Source organism: Meles meles, chromosome 3, assembly GCF_922984935.1.
Source record: "Meles meles chromosome 3, mMelMel3.1 paternal haplotype, whole genome shotgun sequence".
Classification (NCBI taxonomy): Eukaryota; Metazoa; Chordata; class Mammalia; order Carnivora; family Mustelidae; genus Meles; species Meles meles.
This window is the reverse complement of record NC_060068.1, coordinates 67,998,555-68,014,368: the sequence shown is the minus strand read 5'-3', so window position 1 is coordinate 68,014,368 and position 15,814 is coordinate 67,998,555. Positions and strand designations below refer to the sequence as shown.

The 15,814-nt window shown below is 36.8% G+C and overlaps 1 protein-coding gene across 2 annotated transcripts; it reads right to left on the bottom strand.

Annotated features, from left to right (window-relative positions):
- Positions 1-858: 858 nt before the first annotated feature.
- Positions 859-14,836, bottom strand: ARRDC3 (arrestin domain containing 3). Of its 2 annotated transcripts, XM_046000184.1 has the most exons (8): positions 14,320-14,835; positions 10,311-10,392; positions 8,257-8,404; positions 7,135-7,237; positions 6,557-6,813; positions 6,080-6,242; positions 5,654-5,808; positions 859-3,629 (listed from the first exon to the last, which is right to left on the bottom strand). In XM_046000184.1, exons 1-8 carry the CDS (start codon positions 14,597-14,599, stop codon positions 3,573-3,575), a joined length of 1,245 nt encoding a protein of 414 aa, XP_045856140.1. In that variant the 5' UTR covers positions 14,600-14,835; the 3' UTR covers positions 859-3,572. The 2 variants fall into 2 exon arrangements, with proteins under 2 accessions (XP_045856140.1, XP_045856141.1); XM_046000185.1 differs by lacking the exon at positions 859-3,629 and having other exon boundaries at positions 5,660-5,846; positions 14,320-14,836.
- Between the last annotated feature and the right edge of the window lie 978 nt (positions 14,837-15,814).

The following is a 15,814-nucleotide window of genomic DNA, read 5'->3' as shown; positions in this document are numbered from 1 at the left end:
TGGATAACTACTTTTCCATTTTGTAGATGAAGGCATCCAAATTCACACATCTTAAGGCTACATCTCAAGTTACAGAACCCAAAATCTGTGTCTCCCTTTCTCAGGGTTAATTTCTTCCCCCAGTCATTTTTACTCCTTATTGTATAAAGACATTGTGTAGATTGCTAGCTCTTATTTCCATAAGATTATAAATACATTGTCTAAGTGTTTGTCTGTAACACACTTTGTATGTGTATACACATTTGAAAATATGAGAGAATCATATAGTAAGGCACATATACAACCTGAGACATGATCTATGGACATATAAATACTGAAATATAAATACTGAAATAAGGTTATTTTCTAAATGTGATCCCACATTTTCTAAATGTGATTAGTAATTCTAATGTTATACATTAATGCCAAATCCACCCATTCTTTGAGAAAAAGGATTACTCACGTTGTTTAAAAATTTGGGAAAAAGTATTTTTATAAGTTTAGTTAATACAACTTTTAAAGTTAGGTACTCTTAAATACTAGAAACTTGGACACATCACCGCAAGAAGGAATTGGTACCTGAAGGTGAAACTATTTTACCTGGTTAAGTTTGGTTCATACAGAGGACTGGCATTTATAGAATGAACTTACAGGTTTCATTAAAAAAAAAAAAAAAAAAAACATTTAAAATTTGATGAATTATTATGCCATGATAATTAGTATTAAAAATTCCTTTAAGGCTTCAGTAATTCCCTTTGGTGGCTTGAAGCAATTCCTACCCAGCTTGGCTTAAAAATAGAGTTTAACAGTAGTCCTAATAATGCTTGCATGTATGATGAGTTACTAACACGATCAAGATTCAATTAAGTCTCCGAACAATTTTACAAAAAAGAAAAAAAACAAAACACTTTATTTTCCACAAGGAAGAGCAATAGGAAAAATTAAATCATTTCCCACATATTGTTTTCTTAAAACAGAGCCTACAAGGACATATTCAGCACCAAATAAAACAGGAAAAAAAGAGAAATTACAAACAGCCATAGAATATAATCTATAAAGCAAACATTTAATATTGCACTTTGTTTTGCTAATGTTTTGGATTTTACTTTTCCTAATTGCAAAATCAGGATTCTATCTTGAATACTGGAATACAACTGTGAACCTCACATCTTATGTCAGGAATTGACCAATATTTGGAAAAGAGTAAAGTAATGCCTCTAAATAAGAAAAGTAAACAAATACTTTAATGGGGTAAATAAAACTTTATTTGATAAAGTTTTATATATATTTAAAATTTAATCACATTTTGTGACCCAGTGCCAATTATCAGAATATTGGTCATTCTCACTTCATGTGTTATTTATAAGAGTATATGGTGATAAGTATTCCAATGCTATGCATATCAACAATTGTTCCCTAGTCAGACATAAGAGAGAAAAGAAAAGGGATTTTCAGACAACCCCCCCCCCAAACAAAAATAAAACCACCAAATGCCCTTTATGCCAAATATTCCATTAGCTTCTTTTGAGGGGGACATTCACAAAATGATTTAACAACAATAAAAAAATATTTCACCCCCATTTCCTTATTATCTAGTATTAGTTTGCTACGGGAGCCCAAACCCTTTACTGAATCACTTAAAACGCGATTCATTTTTACGCTGGGCTTTCTTCACCCTGTCAGCATTTTTCAAACATGAATTGTCTTCCATGTTTTCTTAAAGGCCACTTATGGAAAAGCCTATTTGTTTTGTATGAAGCTTTAAGACAGTATTAAACCAGGTCAAGCACCAAGCCAGAGTTACTGTTATTTTCAGCCACTTTATTAACTGTGGGGTTAAATGGCAGATAGATGTAACACCCATTTCACACGTATGTTGCAACATCACAGATGCTGATTTTCATTAAAAACATCAGAGCTGAATTCCTTCTAAAATAAGACCCATTTAGTACACTTGGTACCTTGGAAAATGGTTTTTAAGTGTCATCATGAATGCTGGTATATTTGTTATGAGCCAACTGTAAATTATCTTTAATACAAACTATAATTTACTGATGTAGTTGCTCTTATCTACATATACTCAAAGTGAGTGGTTTCTCATGTTTAGCAAAATGTTCTTTAGATAATGGAGAAAATGCTGTCACTAAAAAAACCCCACAAAAATAGAAAACAGTTCTCATTCCAGCACACGTTCTAGTATTTGTAATTTTGAAGTTATACACTTTCAGAATAAACTTGGGTTTTCAAGCTCTGAGAAGTTGGAGCGGGATAGGAAATGTATAAAGTAAGTTCTCTAATCACAACCTGAATATACATATATATGTATATATATAGATATATTCCTGCTCAGAAAACACTGCACCAGCAAAATGATTTCCAACATATGTGTTTTGGAGGTAATTAAGTAACTCTGTTATAAAAATAAATGCACTTTCTCCTCCTCTCCAGTGACTGGAAAATTTCCATACTCTTAAAATAAAAAAAATAATAATTTTTAAGAGCAACAAGCCCTTAACTCTTTGCTGGTGCCTGCCATACTGCCTTTCTTTACTCCATTCTTAGCTCTGCTAGTTTCTTCTTTTATGTAATGATAAAAAGGGAATGTGGGTGGGTTATCACTTTTGTGTATGTCCCTTTTCCAAATTTCCCTCTCCAAAAAGCCAACCAACCAACCAACCAACCAAACAAAAAAAAAGTTAACTCAACAGTGCAACGAAACACAAATAGCATTCCAACAGTTTGGCAAGTGATGCGTTCACCTGAGATTAAGTGATTTTAGGCAGTCAGTAACAAAATGCTGCTTTGCTGTAATAGTAGAAAGGCAACAAATTCTTAAAAGAAACCAAGAAGGTATACAATCTTGACAAAGTCTATTAGCTTCCTCCTCTTATCTCTTTTCCCACATATCTGTTGCGTATCTACTACAGTAGGCTGCAAAACATACAGCAAGAAGGATTGGCTTGAAGGCATTTGATGTTTGTAAATAAATCCACAATAGGATCCAAGCTGAAGAGGTGATACATGGTCAGCCTAGTAGGACATTTCTGAGCATGTGCATACGCAGGTAAAGTCCAGGCTATATTAAATTAAAAAAAAAAAGTCAGTGCGTTTTTTTTCATGTTAAAGTTTTTTCAAAGCTTTCTTTTGTTCCTTGTTGTGCTGACCACAAACAAGTTTTTAAACAGTATCAAGAGTCTGGCATAAATGGAAAAAAAAAAAAAAAGCTGTAGTGACATCGGAACTGCACAATGTAAGCATTGAGCATGTGCAAATTTTCAAATCAAAAGAAGGAAATCATCCCTCTTTACAACGTGGTGTCTTGACACGTATGACCATAGGCTAAGAAGACTGCTCTTAGTATGTGCCTGTTTTAAAGGAGAAAAGCTTAGATCTTCAAGCATGTTGGAGCAGTCCCAGAACGTTGCTGTAGGCTTCTAAAGCATGATCACTGGTTGTTTCATGTATTTGCCATTTTTCTGGGCAAAAGCAATTCCACTTCCTCTGAAAACGTGTCTCCAAGATACTTCTCTGTCCTCAGCTGGGAAGAGATACAGTTCGGAACCCACATCAACTTGATTTAACCAAGTGTTCCTTCAACGAGAGGGGCAGGATGGTCTATCATCTGCTGACTGATCAGGATTTGGATCAATCTAAAAAGAAGAGTTAAAAAAAAATTACGAAGTTATTTGATAAAGTCTAGTAAAAATGCAGCAATGACTAACATCCTAAGTACTACTGAGGAATTGAGTCAGAATATACACAGCATGCAGGGGAAGGGAGAAAAGGATACAAATATTACCCATAAAGTGCCTGGTATTTAATTACGAAATTAATAAAATTTTTAAAGGTATGCCCATACGGTGTTTTACTCAGCATTCAGTAGTACTTAAGACTCAAAATACAGAGTGGAGAACATTTTCAAGGTAATGATCTCCTTTTGTCCCTTTTCATCCTGTTACAAAAAAGTCAACTCTTTTCTAGGCTTTGGGAAGAATGCAGTTGTGTGAACAGTGTTCTTGGTAGCTATCTGAAGTAATAACCTATGAACATTAAACACTAGAGAGGGCCTAAGAAAACTGTGTATCAAGAAATAGCAATGCTAAACGCAGAATGCTCTGGAGTCTGCCCACCTTCTCTATGACTAGAGAGACTTTAATATGCACATATATTTAAGCAAAATCAATATATTTCAGTTGATTCTCAGGTAGAGAATGAGCACAGGAAGGCAACTGGTTGGCTTTAAAATATTTCTTTTACTGAAACATCTTTTGGGTAAAACCCATTTTTATTTGCATTTAAATGTAGCACAATCCAAAGTGCCTCACAAAACTTTAGGTAAAACATGTTTTTGAAGGAAAAAAAGCAAGTAACTTTTCTTTTAATGACAGAAAAATACTTTAATGCAGTCTAGAACTTCTCCCCTTCTATGTGACTATTAACTGAATCACACTCTCAACCAATTTAGGATTTTAGAAATTTTTAATTCTCTTAATTATCTTTAGTTCACTTTAAAAGGTGGTAGTAGAATTTTGCCACGAATTGCTTAAAAGTGGATATTGAGATTGTCATTCTTTTAAAATGCCTGTTGTAGAGGCAGAAAGTCTCAGATCAAATCAGAAATTACTTAAAAACATCAGCATAAAAATGTAATATGAAATCTAGTAAGTAGGAGAACTTTTAGCACATAAGGACAAATTCTGTGAAACAGAACAGTGGGATAGAAAAATTATGGCTAATTAAGAATTTGCAAGAACAAATTCTAAATATCCTATAATCAACAAATAAAGCGATCTCCTATTAACCACATCTGGAGGAAAATGGACTCTTCTAGCCATGATCTTAAGGGGGAGAAGCAACAATTTCTTGCAGAGTGAAGCAATCCCACTTAGGTCTTATTTGGGAGTAATATTTCATTGTTAAATAGCTAATCTGTGATAACCAAAAGGGTAAGGCTGATTCTAGTGATTTACAAAATTACTTAGCATTATATTGGTATCAATGCCAACTTTAAAGCCCTGCACAACATATAATAAGATGTATTCTGAAGAACTGACTTTAACAATCACCTTCCCAGGGAAGCCTTTCCTGATTTCTAGGGCCTAATGAACTGCTTTTCAAATGAACTGTGTGCATTTCTATCATTGTTATGGAGTATTTTGCTTCTAAATTTGTTCTTCTCATCAGTCTGTGAGCTTCTCCTTCTTCTTAGAGCCATGTTTTTTTCACATAATGCTTAGTGGTCATCAACATGAGATGAATAAAAATAATCAGTGTAGAAATGTTTGTATAACCTGTTTTGCAAGTATGTTATTTTCCCCTATGACTGGGAATGTTAAAATATGCAAGAATTAAATTGGAAAAGGGTGATAAATAAGAAATTCTAGCTACTTAAGTAATTCATGCATGTAAAATGCCACTCCTATTGATGCTTTGAAATATGAATTATTCCTTTAACAGGCATTTTGTAAGCATGATATTAGATCATTATTCCTACTTCCCCAATAATGTAAGAATTCTACTTATTAAATTTAATCTAATGTTTAATCTGTTGTTCTACGTTATGTTTTTCTATTAATATAATGATAATCAAAACCTAACTGTATCTTTTAAAAAGTCTGTAATGCTGTTTCCCAGGAGAGTCAGCCCATTTCAGACTTGAGCTGGTCCAGCTTACCTCTGAATAAAGAGGTGGAGGCAAGAACCGAAACTCCTGGATATATGCAAACAGTGGTCCTTGAAGGGCTCTTTCAAAGTCATCACAAGCACTCACGGGTGCAAGATTGTTCCGCCTTTGTTCCTCTGTTACCACTTCTGCATAGCTGGGTGGTGCTGAAGGAAAAAGATACACGCAATTCGAACACCATGTTCTTATGCATGTCAAAATACACAGAATAGTAGGTATTAAAAAGGAATGTCAAGATAAAAATAGTAATTGTTTTGTGATTAAAACTAAGGGGATATATGTTTTAAATCTAATATTAAGGACACATCTACTTTCTACACGTATAGACAAAAGTTTAATCGTAAGTTATTAGAGGCAAAATTATGTTCTTCGAAATAATAATAAGAGAATAGGCTTAAACGTGCATTATCAAATTACCTTCAGGTCTTTCACGTAGAGATAAACCAAGCCAGTTCATATTCATGCTACACTGACTGCTTACACTTGAGGTTCTGCTACCAAATGGATGTAGAGGAATGGTACCAATGACAAGTGGCAAATTAAGAAATAAATCCATAGCTCCAGGAATATCCACATATACCTAAACATTGAAAGGAGATGGTAGGTTTAGTATTAGGTTTAGTATTACAGCATTATTTCTTTCTTTAAAAACTAATAACCCAACTTTAATGTTATCATAGGCCTTCATTTACTTATATATACACAGAATATTAAAAAAAAGTTCCATCACTACTACATTTACAAGTGAGGTAAAATTAGTAATTGTAATTCAAATTAAAGGTTTACATGTATTTGTATATATGATATACAGAATACGAAAACCAAATCCTGGAATAAGATAAAACCATATCCTCATGACTTTAATACTAAACTAACCCTTAAATCTATACCTACCATTAGTGAATATTCCACACGAATTATGCTACAGTCGAGGATAGAAGGAGAAACTGGTGGAATTTTCAGCAACTTTCCATTCCATGTATCTGTCTTTCCAGATGATAAGGATTCCCCACGTAAATTAGCCACAAGCTGTTTTACTTCCTTCATTTTCCCTTTGGCATAGAAGGCCTGTGTTTGGTAAATGGCTGCCTTTGGCACTACCATTCGGGAAGAGCAGTTCTCAATCTCAGCAAATATCTGAATTGATTCACCTAGAAGGAAAAAAATATGTATCTACTGTTAAACAAAAACAACCAAACCTCCAAAAATGTAGATTTCTTAAGCCAAAGTCTGAAAGGTCAATAGACTACATGGATGAAAAACAGTCCCAAAAGTGGCAAGAAACTTAGAATTATAAAAATGAAGTACTCATGTTTAGTAGTTAAGAACGGACATTACATTCACATTTATGAAAGAAAACTGGGTTATTTTTACCAAGAATATCATATTACATTTGCATTTAGTAAAAATACTAAATAATACACAAAAGCTGAGTGAAGATCGTTTTCTGTGAGAGTCCATCTCATACATACCTGGGGTATAGCCCTTCCTTTCGATTTTGGCACTTAAGGATATTGGGCCTGAGGTACAGAACCAGCAACAGAGAGTCTTTTCTTTTGTGCCTGCTTGGGGTGACTGTAAGAAATAAATTAGAGAAAAAGGTCAATGTACAAATTAAGACAGTTTAACACAATGTTTTAAAACAAAACCCTAAATTTTTGGAGAATTAAAATTAAAAACAGTGTTGTTTTTTTCCAGGTGTATTCAGATATACTTTTTAAAAAACTAACCAATGGCTTCTGAATTATACAATTATTTTCATCTTTATATATATTCTCCATCCAATTAAAAAAAGGGGTAGAGGGCTTAACATCATATTCCATAAACACAGTTTTAGCTCACACTATTTACATATAATTAAAAACAAACCAACCAACCAATCAAACAAACAAAAAAACCCTTTCCACATTCCACTTCAACTGCCTTAAAAAAAAAAAAAAAAAAAAGGCAGTTTGGAAAGCAACTTGGTTACAATCCCAAATGTTAACATCTTTGAGAATATAAAAATCAGTTATGTGAAAAAAGGAAAACTCTCATTTTTAAGATTCTTATTTGCTTAAAGATGTTATTTGTTTAGACCAAATAAAGTTTTTAAAGTCAAATTTGAATATTGTGAAAAACTGCAATTAAAAAAGATTTCTTTTAAAATATGATTGATTTTTCATGAAAGTGACAATCTCCCCATCACTTGACAACTATCCCTATATTGGAATATGCAATGCAGTCCAAGGTTTAGATTACGATCTTTCAATGGTAAGTGATACTGTCTTATAATAATAATTGATACTACTGTTCCTCCTCCACTGAAATTATCCAGGGAACAAATCTATTTTTTGTTATTCTTTTAATTTCCGAGTGAGAATTATTTTGTACCATATGCTGTTTTTACTTTTCAAGTTTTCTTAAAGTGATTATATCAGAAAATATGAGCATATTCTTCACTAATTTGTGTGCTCTTGACTCTGTTTTTAAAAATAGTTTTTATGGAATTTAAAATCACTATTGTAAAAGTATAGAGACTGCATAGTTTAGGTGATCATTCTTTAGTATTTATATGCCAAAAACGAAGAATGAAGAATTCAGTCAGTTCTTACCAGTAATGAAGGAGTGTTGATATCTATATGCTCAAAGACTGTAAATTCCTTCTTTAATTTTACTGGTAGAAGCCAAGGCCTGTGCAATTCGGCTTTCACCCAATAGCGCACACTGCCATGTCGGCCTTCGAATGAGGTAGCAAGTGGTCTGTGCAGAATATAAATTCAATATATTAATTTTATACCTCTTTTTAATATACAGTTGGTCAGCATAGAAGTGTTACTATATTCCACTGCTTATATATCAATGAGGTAGCAAACAGAATTTTTTTTAATTTCTAAAGGGATAAGTCATTGGGGAAAAAATCTTCGGTTTTCCAAAAAACAAGAGCTAACACTAAAGTATTATAGAAATTTTGCTTTAAAAAGCCAGAAGAATACAATCCCTTTAAACCAAGAAGAGGCTGCTTTTAACGCTGGTGGCAAAATTATGAAAGTCTGGAAATCAATTCTTGAGATCAAAAATTTAATTTAAAAACAGTTAAGAATCGTTTTTTCTTTTTTTAAATTTTATTTATTTATTTAACAGACAGATCACAAGCAGGCAGAGAGGCAGGCAGAGAGAGTTGGGGGGAGGCATGCTCCCTGCTGAGCAGAGAGCACGGTGCGGGGCTTGATCCCAGGACCCTGGGACATGACCTGAGCCAAAGGCAGAGGCTTTAACCCACTGAGCCACCCAGGCACCCTGGTTTTAATATTTCATTGAGAAAGTTTACACATTGGCTTAGGAATTCTCTTTTTTTAATAAGTAAGAAGATCTAGAGAATATCTAGAAGAGTTGTTATAATTTCAAAAATTTCACCTTTTACAAAGTCTACTGAAAATCTAAAAAAGCTGTGTTTCTATATCCTAGTTTTCTCATGTTCTCTTTTTGGCCATGGTTTGTAACTGTATAGGCTTAATAAGAGAAAGAAACAATTCTGTTAATCTCTATCAAGGGAATCAGAACTGTTTTTCGCCTCTCCCAGATTTTAATTGTGGAAGGTTTTATTTCAGTGAGTTTAGTCTCTTTCATAATTTCACTAGCAAAATGCCCTGTGTTCAGTTATTTACAAGGTAAAGTGCTAGCTTAGATTAGCATGAAAAGAAGTGGGATTTTTACAGATTTTTTTTTTTTTTTTCATTTTAGACTCCTGCATTAACATGTATAGCATGGAAAAATAAAATGTGGTATTTATTTTAGTCTTCCAGAGTCAATTTTAAGTGACTTTGGTAGATAGATAAACTAGTCAGACCCAATATTAGCAATATATTCACAGACTTAAAGTATTTCTCTTAAAGCAGATTGGGGCATTACGTTTAGAATGCCGTTAAATAATATGGTAAAGAGAATACTCTGAAAAATATTTTATGAATTTATCCGCATAGTAACAATAAGTACTAGAATTAACAGCGATACTAAAAAAATTTGATGGGGAGGGAATAATCACTTCGAAGATATATTTTTACATCAAGAACCACTTTCCTCTTTCCTTACTATATTCCATGCCTTATATTCAATTATCTGATAGGTGTTTCCTTTTAACTCCAGATCACAGAATCAGTTGTATGACTTTTATAATAGGTCTTTGCACAGAAGCTACTAAATTCATATCAAAACATCATTACAAAGTTAGATTATTCCTAACTATGTTTATCTTTTTACATTGCTGCTGTGGGTGAGCAATAGCAGAAAAGATAAAACACTGGATTTTTATAAATTAACGAGTTAAGAGTTTTGGTAAGTTCTAAATTTCCACTAATGTCAACTGATGATAAAAGAGAAAGTGCTTACATTCTGACTAGCACCTTCCAATTCACTCAGGGTACATGAAATACTATTTAAGTTTTAAAGACCTCATAGATTTTGAGACAGAGTACTAAGAATTGAGCTTTGCTTTCTATAATTTTGCCAGGCTATATTAAAAAGCAGCTTCTTTTTTCAGTGCATTGTTTTCCTCTAGCAATATTCAGTGATGAAAAGGGTTTTTTTTTAAACTAAAAATATTTTAGAATAATTTTAACTTTAAAAGAATGGAGATTTATGAAAAATGCCTGTTACTCATAATACTTACGTCTGTGGAAGCTCAAAGCTGAATGCATATTCATGCCTTCCTGAATGAATAGTGTTGAAGCCTTCTTCTGAATTATCATCATCTAAAACAAACAAAGAAAACAAAAGACTTGATATTAAACCTTTATACACTCTCCCTGGTGGCAGTACTCTAAAGGTACTCCTATAATAATTAAGGCCACAAGCTTTGGAGTCTGAGAGATCTTAATTCTAACTTTTGTCACTTCCTCTGGGTGAGTTACTACAAATTCCAACTCTTCTGTTGCCTCATCTGTAAGATAGGGATAATCAATACTTATGCCCTTAAAGGCAGTTTTTTTTAATGGTAAATGACCCAAACTGTAAAGCATCTGTTATCTACTATAGTAGATGCTCAACCAGAGTCAGAGCTCAAGTCTCTAAGAGGTTATCTTTGTCTCCAGTGGTTTACTTAAAAATTTATCATAAGACTATATATAAAATAAAATCTGTGCAAACCTTTAAAGTCTTTCAGTTTTGATGCAGATGACATGAATGCTACAATTTAAAACCATTAGAAAACTTCGTCAAATGCTTGTTAAAAAAAAGGAAGTGATATTTAAATGTCAGTTTCAGAGCTAAAAATAAAAACTCTTTATTGAACCTAAAATGTTCACACTAAGTTTGTCCTAGCAACAGCTAAAAATCTGCATATAAAAATATATCTTACGATTTAAAAGGTTCCTGCTTACTGGGAAACAACTGTTCCACATCCTTGAAAAATGAACTGTAATTAGGCTGTTCCCAATTGCTAGGAGAATGACCTTTCATTTTATAACCAATTTTATTTAGACCAAATATTTTTAAAATTTCTCCAAAATATATACATATTTAACTAAAATGTGGGAGAGAATTCTGAATTCTTAAATTGACTTTTAGATTAGCTGAGTAGTGTAATTACATACTCGTCTTTACTCATGTAGTCTTTCAGTGTAGAAGCCAACATTAGCCATGAGTGGAGATGAAACTGGTATTATCATTTAACTTTCTCTCACCCAAGTACTGAAGGGACACAACGTGATGCCTCCGTTACATCAAAAGAGAAAAGAGGGGGGACGACGGTATATCTGCGTGTACTTTTATTCAGAAACCATGATGATTCCTTTCTATCTCAATACTGTTTTCCTCGCCTCCTGTGCAAATCCTCTGAACGAATTTCAGCACCGAAAACTGGTGAGTTGGGGGCCATTTAAATTCGCTCCCCTCGGAGGCGCCCGAAGTTTGCCTCCCTCTCCTTTTCGTCCCTTCTCGCTCCCTTTTTGTGCCAGCTCAGCACTCTCATTGAGGCGAGCGGCGGCGGCCGCGCCGTGGTAAACAAGTGCTGGGCTGTCAATCAAGAACTAGACCGGAGCAGGAGAGGACCGGCCTAAACCGGCGCGAGCAGATCCCAGCCGGCCCGCCCGCGCGCCGCCGCCCGCGCGCCCCGCTATACATACGGCATACGTCGCGCGGCGCTCGCGCTCGCGCTCGCGCAGCCTAGCCTGCTGGACTGGGGGCGGGGCGAGCGCACCGCGGCGCTTCCGCTTTACACGCCCCAGCCGGTGACCGGTTCGATCTGGCTCGGGCCACCCTGACACCTTTACAGTTGCGGTGAGGGAAACTGGGGCGGGGGGGGGGGGGGGGTGGGGGTGAGGAAGGCCAGGGCTGTAGTCTCTGGGAAACAATGGGGGAGGGGTCAGAAGATACTCGGCGAGGCCTCCCCACCAGCTTTCAGTGTCAGTACCACTTTTCCTTCCCCTCCTGGCCAGCCTTTACGGTTTGTCCCCAGGTCAAATCAAGGTAGCCGGTATGGTGACTACACAGGTCGGGAAACACGCTTTGTTTCAACTAAGAGGCAATGAACGCTTACAGAAGCCACCTGACCTCTTCCAGCCAAAAAACAGGAAAATGGGGTCCCGCTAACCTTGCGTACCCAAGTTCCTTCAGAATAGGTTTGTCAGTTAAAGTTATGCCCAGGGGCCATTCGGCACCTGCGAGGCCAGCAGGAGCTTCTCCCCATCAACTCTGCGGAAACCCGAGATCGCTTCTTTTCGGGGCGCCAGGCAGGGAGGTAAGGGGCGACATTCTGCGAGGTGAGCCACGACGCCTCCAGAAGCTGCGGGAGGAACGCGAGTAGGGGCGGGGGGCAGCCACTCTAGAGGGACCTTTACCGGCGCACGCCGGTTCCAAGCCTCGCCCCAACCGGCGCGAGCCTACTCTCCCCACCCGCCCGCGCCCAATCCAATCAGAGCCTGGCATCGCCTTAGCAACAGGCTAACAAACGCGACTCCGCCTATCGCCGGGCGCCCGGGGCGGGGTCTCAGTTACCAGGCTAGTTTGAGAGGTCCCACTTTTTAAGTCATTGAAACTATTCCAGCTAAGAGCTTGTCCACGCTTTGCAGAGGTTGAGGGGCATCTCGTGGGGTACGGGGTACATAGTTTTGTTTACGAAGAAATCATGGAACAACTATGAAATTTTGTTTGTCCCCGTAAGTCATTATTCTACTTTTACTCCATTGCAAGCCTCAACTCCCTCAAAACCTTTGTTTCTTATCCATTTTATAAAAAGCTGCAATGTCCAGAAAGGTTCAAAGACAAACTCGTGTCTATTTTCCAAAAAATACCAAGACTGTCATTCGGCATTTGCATCTTACCAGTGTTACTGCTTGTAAATACTAACTAAAAATTATTTCAGGATGCAGATTACCTATGTGTAACTGTGAAATCCCAACTGAAGAAAGTGATTTCACCTTAATATTAAAAAAAAAATGATTACATGCGGTAACTCAAAGCATCCTTCATTTCGACACTTGTCTTGGTTCCATTTGCACTTCCCCAGGGATGTGTATTTTTTTAATATAAAAAAAGGTTAAAGACGTGGGGTACTTTCTGAAAAATCGTTAACATTTGAACTAAATACTGCATTAAAAAGGAGAAGCATAAAATTACATAACCAGTTTTAACATTATATTCTTCTTGGGCTAGGAATTAAGTCATCGCCACCACCTGACGCGTGTAACCAATCTGCTGAGAGCAGAACAAGCGCCCCTCCTCACCACCCCCCAGAACTGGTCCGAAACAGGATTGAACCGCTTCTAACAAAGGGTGGAAACTTAGAAAAACAAGCTTAGAGTCTCCTATATTTCCACAATGTAACCATTTAAACAATAGATTGGAAATCTCAGGACCTCTTCTCGCCGTGACAACCGTTTATCTCCCTTTTCCAACCAAAAATCAAATCCAATGTGCCGAATACTTTTCAATTCTATTTGACTGGCACGGGTTTCATTGAATGCACGTTCCAAAGTTAGGCATCATACTAGGAAAAGAAAATTACTGACCCGAAATGGTTTCTAAAACTGATATGAAACCTATCATAATGATAGATACTGTTCTTTAAAATAGAGAATGCTTGATGTAAATTTATAAAAGGATCCGGAGAGAATAGGGAAAAAACACGTGGGGTGTTGATACCATATGTCAAAATAAGCCACAGAAATCCTTTATCAAAGAACAATGATGAATTCCTTATAGTATTTTGCGTGTCAATATTAAAAATGAAAAGTACCTATTAATCCACTTAAATATTATTCCATTTCTTCACTGAAGCTTAGTTTTTAAAATCTATGGCTGCACACTGCAAGGAAAAAATAGAATGCTGGACTGCAGATTTTAGCATTTCATTTGAAAACTTATTAATAAAATCACTGAATGGGATTTAAGTAGAATTTACAAGTAAGGTAGAAAGGTATTGCAAGTGCGTATGGAACAAACCAAGCCCGGTATAGAGGTAGTTGAATTAAGTGCAGTTTGCAGTCACTTTGCAGATGCCTGCATGCATTACGGTTTAAGACACGATGAATGTCAAGGAGAACCCAAATTTTCCAACTTTGCTAATCTTTCACTGCTATGTGTTACGCCAGGAGCTGAATTACATTAATTCAGAAAAACTGAAAAGGTACTTTCCCAAAGGAAAAAAGGTCTAATGACTTCTGAATAATATAAAAACTTACCTCTTTCGTGTCCAATTAAGATGTCTTTATGGTTGAAATATTCTACTTCTTCAGTGTAATTCTGTGTATAGGCAGTATTGGAGCCGGCGTTTCTTGATTCGGTCCAGCGTACTTTCGCATGTCCTCTTGCATGAATTTTAAGAGATTTCACTCTGATTTCCCCGGTAACTTCTAAATTCACCCTTCCTGAGACTGTATCCCCACTAGAATACACAGGGACATTGCTGTCATTAAGACAGTCAAAGCTTATTGTCAAACTCTTCACCTTTCCCAGCACCATGTTTATAACAAAATCTATAAAAATATAATGTAAGACAAAAAAGTCGAGATCACATATAAAATGTGATCGTCACCTAACACTGATCGATGTCTTTGCCGTGCAAAAAGCTTGCAGGCAAGATCAGTGATTCTTTACATATAGTTCATTGAGATTTCTTAAAAAGTCAGGGCAGCAGAGAGGCTGCTGCTCCACGATCCTGCTAGTCTCAGTGGTCTCCTTACAAAGACGGGCGGCTGGAGGCTGCCAGCTCACTTTAAGAGCAGCTTTGTGAAAAACAACCCCAGTGCGCATGCGCACGCCGCGGCTGCTGTCCGCCCTCTCTGCGCGTCCCCTCCCGCGCCTGGCTCGCTCGCTCGCTCGCGGGTACAGTAGGTGTACAGCTAAGGGAAGAAGACACTGGGGCTGTCGGGAGGCTGAACCTGACTTCTCTTCATTCTGGGCTCTTATTGGTAGACAGGCTACCGTAAACCCTCGACGTGCTATCTGGAGCCCCTTCTTACCGAGCACACTCTAATAGAGAATGAAAGAGTGGGGGCACTGGGGGACAAGGGCTGGGTGGGAAGCTGTTTGCAAAGCCACGTAAGGATAAACTGCTGAGTGACCAACCCGAAGAGTGCGTTACGGGCACTGCAGGGTTTTTGGCCACTGCTTGGATGGGAGGTGGAAGAAGTGGTGTATGAAGAGAGATGGGGGAAGGGGAGAAAGAAACCGGTTGGGCGAGCGACTGGTTGCTGAGCATGATCTAACGAATTTAAAAAAAAAAAAAAAGTAATAAAACCCAGACAAGAAATAGTGTTCTTGGTTTGGATTTTTAAAAAGACCACTGCGTTGTAGGCAGTGTGGAAATGAACTCAGGCGAGGCCAAAGGAACCTAAGAGAGGCCAAAGAGAATACTATAAGGGAGTAAGAAAGAGAAGGAACTATAATTTAATCAATCGGTTTTGGGGTTTGTTTGTTTGTTTGTTTTTTTCTCCTCAACTGTTTTCTCTTCCATCTCTTAATCAGAGAGCAACAAAAAGCAACCAAGTTGTTTGCATGATGACACCAGGGGGAAAAAGGCCTGACCACTTCCTAGAAGGAAGAAAAGAGACTTTTTAAAGACACCACCTACAGCTAGATGTGCAGTGTATGACATGATTACAACTCCTGTGTCCAGAGGATTAAAAGTAGAGTTCGGCCTAAAAAAGTACCACCTTATTAAGAAGCAGCATGACA